Here is a 10758-nt window from a genome sequence, read left to right on the forward strand (position 1 = left end):
TCCCGGATTGCCGTTCCAGTGCGTTCTGGCCCCATGACACCCTCTCACTCTGTTTATAGAGTAGATAGAGGCCCACCGAGAAGTCTCCCGGTAGTCCCGATGGCCAGTCCATCCCTGAATGTATTGCAATGCGTCGGCTATTAGAAATTATGGTTGTTATAAGTATCACAAACCGCACATCCAGTTCAAAGAGAAAACCTTTCCACAAGCATCAACTCGACCAGTTCGTTCTTCGCTATTTTAAGTTGTGAAAAACATCTCTTTCAGTTAGTAACAGGCAGGTTAAGAAAATCCTGACTGCGGCAAACACACTTGGGAAAGTAGCTTTCAGCCTACTTTTTCGCAGCAGCTCTTTCGGTGAACGGCTTTTCTCTTCCCGCACAAAATGCTTTCTGGACAAATTCAAATGTGATGGGGAGGCGGGGGGGGGCACCTACACACCAACCACGATTCTTTCTCTTTATGCATATTCTTTTTTAGTATCAAAGGTTAATTTGGGCCGTGTATGCATTCCCGCCAGAGAGTAATATATGAAGAAAATATGACAAAACTTTTAAAGGTAGGTTATAATTGTGGTTTGAATGCTGTGATGCCCCCCAACAAGGCAAATTGGCTGGTGCCCCCGGGCACTCGCCCGATGCCATATATGGATAATCCGGCCCAGCTCCCGTGGCTGTCAGGGAAACTGAATGAGCTCGGATATATATCGGTCACTACCTATACACAATATTTACTGTACGAGTTGGCTGAAGCTCAGGCTAGTTTTGGACCTGGCTAGGCCTTCACTGACGATGCCTAAACGTCCGTCATATCTTCCTCTTTATAGTAAGACCCACTCCAGTGACCTTAATTGGTTTTCCTGCTGAGTGAAACCCACACTGTCATGTCATTGTGTCTAAAGCCTGAGAGAATTCTGCCTGTAGAAACTGATATGTCCAGTTGGATATGGAAGACATTGTTGGTCCCTGAAAAAAAATAAACCTTAAACCAGTGAAATGAATAGCTTTTCAGATGTTCTCTCATTTTTAGATGGTTGTTTATCTATATCTCATGATATTTCTCAATGAGGATATTTTTGGGGAGACAATTCCCTGATTTACACATATCTCCATTTCAGTCGATGGTCAGACATAGACATAGTATGCAGAGCTCTTTCTGGTTGTCTGCCTTGGCACTTTGAAACAGAAAATGAGAAGTTTGTAAGGTTTGAAAGTGGTTTAAAGAACTCAGAATGAGGTGTATTATGTTTTGCAATTTGTCCATATCAATTTATATTTGATTTTTAATCTTTGTCAAGTGTTAAACAGACTCTCAAAAATGAATATGGGGTCCATAGAGATAATCTAATAATTGCTCATAGTGATACATTTTCTACCGAGATGCAACACTAAACTCTTTCCCTCTACATTGTTTTGTATTTTTAACATGTGTTTCTGGTTTTAATTAAATATTCATAGTATTCTGTTACATCACCACACAGCCATCTTGGTAGGAAAATAACAGGTGATTGCAATAAATCAACAGGTGATTATAATCAAATCACAAACACAGCCAATGAGCTGTGTATATGGTGAAGCACCTTATTGGTAGGAAAAGCATGTGACATCATGGGAATACAAGACATCATCCAGAGTTTTTACTGATTTAAATGAAAACTTTTTTTCTGTTTGGCTATAAATCTTATGCCAAGTGCCCATCTACACTTTTGCCAACTTGCAACTTGAAACTAAATAGCCTTGATACGCTCTGTCCCAGGGTGAGTGGCCAGTACAAGACCCTGCCAGTGGCAGATGTAGGTCTGCTGAAACAGGGAAAAGAAGGGATTACATGGCAAAATTGCCTTATCAGTTGCAGGAGGAACCGTCTTTACTTTTTTTCATTCTAAGTGTGGCATTAATGTAAACTAATAGCACATGCTAATGGATCAAGGGGTAACTTGCCTTACCTTTTAGCCTGTTGTAATTGGTAAATTATATTTCAATAATATTCAGCTGCATAGCATTACTTGGTGCTGACTTGAGATATTTCATACAAGAAGCCTCTAGTTCGCTGGTCCCAGAGCGGTGGGCTTATGTCACCTTGATAGTTACATTGAGACGTGACCCTTGTGAAACTCTTCATGCTCAGGCCGGCTGCGGGACACTCTGCAAACAAGTTTCAGGCACGCATCCAAGGCTTGTCGCCTGCAAGTGAAACCGAAGCCTCTCTGTCAGTCTTGTTTTATAATTGTAACATGCTCATATTCTCACAGCCACAGTGTGTGGCAGACAGTTTGGGCCCTGGAGCTGCCTCATAATCCTCTAACTCTTTCTGAAGGCTGTAGTCCTCTATTATTGCTGGCTTTTCATATTCCTCTCAAAAAAAGTTGCATCTAAGTTGCTAATGCTCTCCTCAGTTTCCACTTAGGCATGATGGGCAGATGGATTATAAGAGACCCTTCCTATGCATGCCTTCATTATGGCATCGTTGTCAGTATTCCGTCGCTCACATAACTTCTGTAATCAGAGTGATGCTGACTTTATCCAATTACTCTTGCTGCATGAGTCCTACAGGTCCTGAAAGGTTGCCATGTCCTCAAACTGTGTATCTTAGGTTACATTGCAATACCACAAACGGTAATTTCATAATCTGTAACTCAAGAAACACATTTCCCAGCTGGTTGCTGCGTCAGATAATTTTGTTGTAAGGCACTTTCTCCGTTCCATAGCAAAACACATCCTGCATTGAGGCAGTTTTGAAGCCCTGTGGAGAAACCAAACAAGGAAGAGTTATCAGTAGACATGGTATCCAAGTTATCAGTCTGCTCTCAGTGTCTCCTGTGACAAGCGATCAAATCATCAGGATCACTTCAACCCAAGTGCAGTAAATCTATAGGAATTTGTCTTAGTGACATCAGTGCATATTGATAACTCAGAGTTTTGCACTTCATACTGACACATCTGGTACAATGATGACAGCTAGGGCCACACATGCATAGTGTGTGCATACAGTATAGTGCATACTACAGTATGGTAGCCGCTGAAGAGGGAAGTATATTGAGCGACCATTAATACATCGGTCCAATGTACTGTGTGACAGTTTTATTCAATAGAAGGAAATGTATACAGTTAAGTGTGAACACTGGAGAACCTATAATTTTAGGCTGGAAAGTGTCATGTTGTACAAGGTCTGAAGTGTACAGGGTTGCTGTGGAAGTAGTGCAAGATTGTGCAGAAGCTGCTCCAATTTTTTGCACAATCTCTCCATCAGACTCAGGTTTGTTAGCACAAATCTAGGTTTCTTCATCATTCATAATTTTCGGGGATAACCTTTAGGCATCACATTATTTTGATAATCCACTGTTGACTCTCAACAATGTATCAGTAGATATTCAACAATCAGCTGACTGTCAACAGGAATTGTTTCAACAGACTATCCACTAGGTATTTTCAGTTGATCTATCAACAAATGTTCAACAAGCTATGTAGTTTATGTCAATGACCTATATGTTGATTGTCAAGTACATCTGCTCATTTACTATCAATAGACTGTTGGTAGGCTGTCAACAATTTTGGTTAAGGTGAGGGTTAAGTTTAGGCACATAAAATAAATGTGTTAGGGTTAGGCACATAGAGGAATTTGGTTAAAATTAGGATTAGGATTAGGTTTGAATTTAGCCACATAAAAAACTTATTGACTAAATTTAATGATTGTGTTCCTTCAGAGCCATTTGAGTCTGATCCAGCACCCATACTCACAAATTCATCTCAAAGTGATATGACTGGAGGTTTATACTTAATCTTTGTTTCACTAGTTGCAACAAGCTCCCCCTCATAAAGTCCTCATTGCCTGTTTTGGGAAATTTATAGTTGGCGATGGATACCCAGTTGCGTTGCAAAAGCACTAAGAAACTGCTGCAGTCTGTATATTAGCAATTGCACCTGTGTAATCTATAAATAATCTTTTATAGCAATACAAGGCGTACATTCACATTTTGACACACACACATGCATGTGAGGGTGCCTCAATGTACAATGATGAAGTAGTCTGGGTCACTTGAGACTGGAGAGGGAATTCCGCAGCCTTCTAAAAAGAGACCAGCACATAACTAGGGGGGGACATTTTTCAACAGTATGTTCTGATCTGATGCCAAAAGGAATCGTTACGCTTGACTCAGGCTTATAGCCCACTGCTGGCACACTATATATGCCAGAATGGAAGAGTAAGAGGGTTGGACTGGTTTCTTCATAACCTGAGTTACTTATCATGAAGTAAGCAAAATCGACAAAAACAAACAATTGCACATGTACTTTTTCTGATTTGGATATGATATTATTTTTGATCCACAGTGTTTCAAAACTCATTTGTTTAGGCCAGTTAGCTGCAGCCCAGTCATTGTGTCCATAATGAGTCAACATAGACATACAGTACATACTGTATAGTAAATTTTGTTTTTGTATCAGTACTGAGCAAAGATAACAAAAGCATTTGGAATAGGCAGTTCTACATTTTATTTAATGTGAAGCTGCAACGTAAGATGATTAATATCTCTACAGTATGTAAAAATGAAATGCCCAACACAAAATTGTATCAGAGTGTAGACGACAATGCATTTGGCAATTACACCAATATCTTTAAAACAGATTCAACATAATGTACAAACAAAAGCAGTGTCTAAGACTGTACTCAAAACTGGATGGTATATATTAGCTGCTCAATAATATCTGTCATGTATTTCCATGACACTTGAATGATATCTGTTGTGTTGATTATCACCAACATATCTAGTGGCATTAGATCAAAGACAAACTCCAGCCTTGAGGGACTGATGCTACAGATTTTTTTATGTGTATAGACTGAATCAGCTTTAACATCACAGACCAAACACACCATTTTGGGGGCAGAAACGTGAGAATGTGAATGACATAAGGGTTCTGTGTAAAAACTGTCTCACTGGAACACTACTGGAGCACCAGTCATTGAACTATTTATTCTAAACAGAAATAAAATGTTGGCTACAAAATACTTAATATTTGAGTTAAAAATATCATAATAATGCTTTGCCAGATATTGTACAGTATATGCAATCTGCAACAACAGTTTGTTGCAAAAAATAAAATGTTGCACTTATAAGCCCTTTGAAATAATGGTGCAAATATTACTTGTACTGTATTTGCATCTGTTTTTGAAAGTGCAATTATTTAACCTCTATTATCTTCCTTTCCATCAGACATTTATGGCTAAACTTCCATTCATGGCACATCGTGGTATGTAAACAGTCTCATTTTGGTCCATGGGATGGTCTGTCTAGCTCCATAATTTCTTGGAAAAACAAAGTAGCAATTATCATTATGTGATGCAAGGTACATTATACGCTACCTTGTACTGATACCTGTTCTCCCTCTACACCCCCTCAAAAAGAAACTGACCCTAGAGACATCTCTTTTGCAATGTGTAAAGAACCCCCCCCCCACCACCACCTCACACACACACACACACACACACACACACACACACACTGGTTTCCACAAGTTCCTCATTGACCTTTTGGGGCGACTGAAAAGAACTCAACTGAATAAAAAGTTATTTAACTCATCAAGAGCTTTACGATTCAGAGATGGACATTTTCCTCTGGAGCTGCATAATCCTTTAGGATTCTTATTCTTCTTAGCTTCTTGCAGTATCACTTTGTATTGAAATATGAGTGCTCCGTCTGTTTTCTCGGTTGTCCTATAAATTCCACATTTTATATCACTGGCATCACCAGTGATCGATCTCACTCTCTCAAAAGGGAAGTGTATCCATGAAAATTTTGTCCACTATAGGTGGTGGGGGAACAAGATCTTCCAATTTAAGGTAAAAGATACGCTGGAGGCCTTGTGTGCACAGTGTCCTAAGCTCAGGCAGCTTCCCAAGGAGTCTGGACAAATAATTGGGCCGCAAGGAGTCAGAGGCGCAGCCAGAGACGTGATCTTTAAGGCAGGTGATGAGCTGGTTCTGCAAGTCCTCCACACGTTTTGGCTCCTTGAGGCCGTGGCGGTCTGTGGCGGAAAATAAGATGCACGTCAGAGCCAAGGTAGGTTTAAAGGAGACAGGATGAAATCTCTACCCACAACTTTGAGCCAGCAACACACATTGATCACAGAGACTGACTGCAAACTTTCAAACCATGCATGGACAAATCTGCTTGACCAAAACTTTGGTCAGGTGTTTCTCTGAAGCCACAAGTTTTTATCTCATTTTTATCTAATCACTTTTTCATTGTACTTTTGTTTTTAATTAGTGTAAAAAGAGTGCAACTCAGGTTTGAACATTTTGAAAATCTTAATACATAATAAATACATTGATTGAATTCAGTGGACTACTACACTGGTACCACCAACTATACCAATGCTGCTACATTGGAACAATTCTTTGGTTTTGAATATAAACTACTGAATATAAAGTTGTGTGTTTATGTTTAGTCTACTGTAATATAGTGTGTCTTGTCTGCACTATATGTGAGGTCCTCTTATGCTTTCTCCTATATTGTTAATCCTGCATTGTGTAACTGTCTTGTAATGTGTCGGCACCAATGATCCAAGTCAAATTCCTTGTGCAAACCAATGTACTTGGTGAATAAATCTGATTCTGATTCTGATTCTGATTCTGATTCTGATTCTGAATTGAACTGAGCTAAACATGCTATCTTTATTGATGGAGTTAGATGTGCCAAATGCAGAGTCTTATAGTGAAGTGCACGGGTGAAGCTCTCACCAGCGATTATGACCAGGGTTGTGAGGCAGGAGAAGGACGAAACATCGAGCTTCATGCGATGGATGCTTTGAGAAAACTCCATGATGGAGTCAATCCAGTCTCCAAAGCCTCGGACACACTGCATCTTGTGAAGGACGACCCCGTTGCAGAAGATCAGCTTGTCTGTCTCTGGATTGGACCTTCAGCAGGAAAAAAAACAACGTAAGTTGATGGGTTTAGTAAAGGTATCAGAGATGTTACATGTTGTTTATTGGCAGTTGTCTGTTTATGAATGTTATGTAATTCAAATGTGTAGAAATAGCATCTCAGTTGTCTATTGCCATTGCCAAAATTCACTGCAAAACTTTTGTACTCAATCATCCTCACCTGTATGCGAGCCGCAGGATGAATAGTTCAACAAATGCGGACTCCAGCAGCAGATCCTGGTCCTCTGAGCAGAAGTCGGAGAAGCCTGGGATGCTGTCGGCCCACTTCCTGATCACCTCCATGGAGGCTGTGAGCAGGTCGTAGAACTGTTTGATGTCGTCCACGTCTTCTTTCTCAGACAGGCTGACCACTGTGTCCTGATACTGAAATTACAGATGACAGATACATTCAGACAGATGCCTCATGTTTCTCTTGGTAGGTAATCAGATTGTTCTCATTTAAACTCTACCTACAGCAAACCTAAAGAGAGTAGGGGTTTTATTTTCTCCCACCTTAGAGTAATCCAGTTTCCCGATGCCGGGGTTTGAGTCGATGTGTGCCCTCACTAGAGACGCGATCATGCTCACTGGAGACACAGTGGTTGTCAAGTCCTGGGCGGCTTTAGGCTTAGAAGGCAGGCGACCTCTTCGTCCTTTAAGGCTATCTGTTCTCACAACTGGAGGAACATGGAGGTGACATTCACAATGAGGATCCTTTATTTACATTAGTCTTTGATGTGAAATTAGAAAAGTTCCCACTTGCGCTTCACATGTATCATCCTATATCAAAACTGGTTCGATCAGTGAGATGTAGTATTGAAAATATCTGCTGGGCTCACCTTCCTTCACCATGCCTACAGCCAGGCACTTCTGGAAACGGCAGAACTGGCAGCGATTCCGCCGCCGCTTGTCCACGGGACAGTCCTTGTTGGCAAGGCAAACATACTTGGAATTCTTTTGTACTGTACGCTGCAACATCAAAAGGAAAAAGGTCAATCATTCAAAAGTTCTTCAAGTAAAGACTGGAACACAACATTCAGTTGGATGACTATTGAAAGTGTACCTCAATAGATAAACTGGCTACATAGACAGGACAGATCTGATTACCTTGAAAAAGCCTTTGCATCCCTCACAGGTGCGAACGCCGTAATGCTGACAGGAGGCATTGTCCCCACACACAGCACAGCGCCCCTCGTTTCCACTGGGACTTTTAGATTTGGGGGACAGGTTGTCGTCTAGCTGCTCGGTGCCATCTAGGGCACCTGCTTGCTCCAACGCCAAGGGGGCAAAGGTCAGGGCCGACGGGTGGGGTTGGGTCAAAGTGAAAGGGTCCTGCTCTAGCAAGTGGGGCTGACCCAGAGGAGACATGTCCTCCACAGAGCCTGAGCCAAAGGTGAAGAAAGAGGGCGGATGTGGCACCGAAGTCTTCTCAGCCACCCAGTATCCCGCATTGGGAGAGTAGGGACCGAAGGCAGAGTCCCAGGCGGAGGTGGGTTGACTCTGGAACCCAGGGGTGGAGGGAGACGGGGCCGACGTGGGGCTGCCGAAATAATCTGAGCCGCCGGAGGACAGGGCCTCGTCCAGGTAGCTCAAAGGTAAAGTTCCGGGGTAGCAGCCGTAAACCTGGAAGTCATCGACCTTGAAGGGGGGGGACTCCTGGCCTGATGGGGGAGCGGCGTGAGCGGGGGCAGCGGTGACCTGACATGAATAGGCGTCAAAGTCTCCCGTGTAAGGGCCCACCAAGGAGTTGATGCCCGGCAGGGACGGGGCGGCGAGGTGGTCCCGCTGGCTGCTCATATCCACGGCCAGCCTGGAGCTAAAGTCCACAGTCTGAAGTTCTGAGCTGCACAGGGTGTTTTCATAGGGCTGAGATCCATGCTGGGGATGCACACAGGTCATTTCTACATGGGGAGAATTAGATGTAACAGACAATGTTAGATATTAAAAATGGTAAAAGTTTGGCTTTCTTTCATATTTTGGGTAAATCATCAGAAGTGCAAAATTAGCGTCCTTCATTTTCTGAGAAAAACTGGACAGCTCTCTTCTTAATAGAATTAGCAGTCTTGGATGCATCTTATACTATACAGTATATACAGTATATACAGTATGTATATATAGTCTACTACACATGCCTAGAAAGATTGAGGCATTGGATTTCAGAGAGGGGCAGTATGCCAACATGAGGGGCACACAGGGCAGGTAACCTCCATGGCAGAAGTGTAGGTTGCTTTTTGAGAGCTTCACACCTAGTTGTACAATTTATATTCATCTTAGCATAGACTTACATGGAGATGGCAAAACTATATCCCTGCAAAGTAGCCTTAACTTTGATTCTAACTTTTCTATTGCAAACAGATTTTTGTCTTGTGTATCTATTGAACAGTGAATTCTTATTGAACAGAGGATATTTCCAGTAGTAGACCAATACAGAGCACCTGTAAATGAGCACAACTTCATACAGCGCTGCTTTTTCCTCAAATGTATGGTCACTTTCTAACTGATCGAAACTCTTTTCATGCCCCGAGATTCTAATATGAATGTATGCCTCTAAACTGTGATAGAAATAACAACGACGAAAGAATAAATCTGCATTATCTTCATACATGTCTACTGTGTTAAAATAAAAAAAACAATAAATAATAAATAACGTTTATCCATAGATTTTGCTTACCTGCTTCGCCCTTTTACAAAGATTTTAGACAGTCTATAATCCACAAACAATAGCTACTCATCTCCAGTGTTTTTCGGCTGAGGTGCAGTCCCTCTGCTCTGATCGCGACAAGACATTTATAGTATTAGTTTTATTGTACCCATGACGTTAGACAGGTTTCCATACAAGGCAGCGCGGAGGGGCGGGGAGATTTCCAGCCTCTGGCCAATCACAGCGCGTGTTCGAGAGAATAGTCGTTGGATGACGCACTCTGGGATTCCGTTGACGCGCATACAGCAAAGAACCGCAGCATTGTCTTCCCGACACACACACACGCACACAGACACACACAGAGAGACACACGCACACACCCCCATACGTCGAGACGAGCTGAATAACTGGATATTGAATAGGGAGAGGCAGACCAGATTAACCGTAGCCTAATAAAAGATATGCTTATACAGCAAAACATGAGGAAAGCGAGCACCTGAAAACATTTGAAAACATTTGCTATCTTTCCTGTTTTGTTCCTAACTGTTACTGTAGCCTATATATAGCCTATAAGCCTATATATATATATGCTGTTTAAGTGCTAGAATAATCATATACAAATGAGAACTTTTACTGTATATAGGCTGTACATGCTCCTAAAATGCTAGTATATAATTAATTAATGGCCTAAAGCAACAGGCTGCCACAGAGTATTTTGCATTAATTCTAAAATAGCTGGGGGTGGGGGGGGTGGGGGGGGGGTTGGGGTGGGGTGGGGGGGTGAACTCCCTTTAATGTCTGCTGACTTATTTTAAATGATAAGAAAGTGATTATAAGCTGTTTGAAACTACAACATTTTTCTGTCCTAATAATTTTAAACACCTCAGTAGGCTCTGGTTTCTGAGGTCCAGTGAAAAACTGTATAGAAACAAAGTAAGAAACTGTGAGTGCTGTTACTCAGGGACCTAATTTTCTTTGCCGCTGTTTGCAGGCCTCCTGTCAGGTCACACATCCCGGGCTATCACTGCAGGTTTCGACAGGTGTCCCTCCTCTCCCCACCTGGACTGTGCTTAGGTCCCAAAGTGTGGTCGAGCTGCCAGTAAAGCTCACTAACGATGTGCCTGGTGCCCCCGAATGGCATTCACAACACCATGACCCCACAGGAGGAAGGGCTGTTCACAAGCTGGTGCAAAGGAG

The 10758-nt window shown here is 42.1% G+C and overlaps 1 protein-coding gene across 1 annotated transcript; it reads right to left on the reverse strand.

Annotated features, from left to right (window-relative positions):
• Positions 1-3065: 3065 nt before the first annotated feature.
• nr4a1 (nuclear receptor subfamily 4, group A, member 1) lies at positions 3066-9677 on the reverse strand. Its single transcript, XM_071921385.2, has 7 exons — positions 9592-9677; positions 8028-8821; positions 7760-7889; positions 7434-7597; positions 7102-7304; positions 6736-6914; positions 3066-6020 (listed from the first exon to the last, which is right to left on the reverse strand). The coding sequence occupies exons 2-7, from the start codon at positions 8817-8819 to the stop codon at positions 5764-5766; spliced, it is 1725 nt and encodes a 574-aa protein (XP_071777486.1). The 5' UTR covers positions 8820-8821; positions 9592-9677; the 3' UTR covers positions 3066-5763.
• Positions 9678-10758: the final 1081 nt, after the last annotated feature.

This window comes from Centroberyx gerrardi, chromosome 14, assembly GCF_048128805.1.
Source record: "Centroberyx gerrardi isolate f3 chromosome 14, fCenGer3.hap1.cur.20231027, whole genome shotgun sequence".
NCBI classification, from domain to species: Eukaryota; Metazoa; Chordata; class Actinopteri; order Beryciformes; family Berycidae; genus Centroberyx; species Centroberyx gerrardi.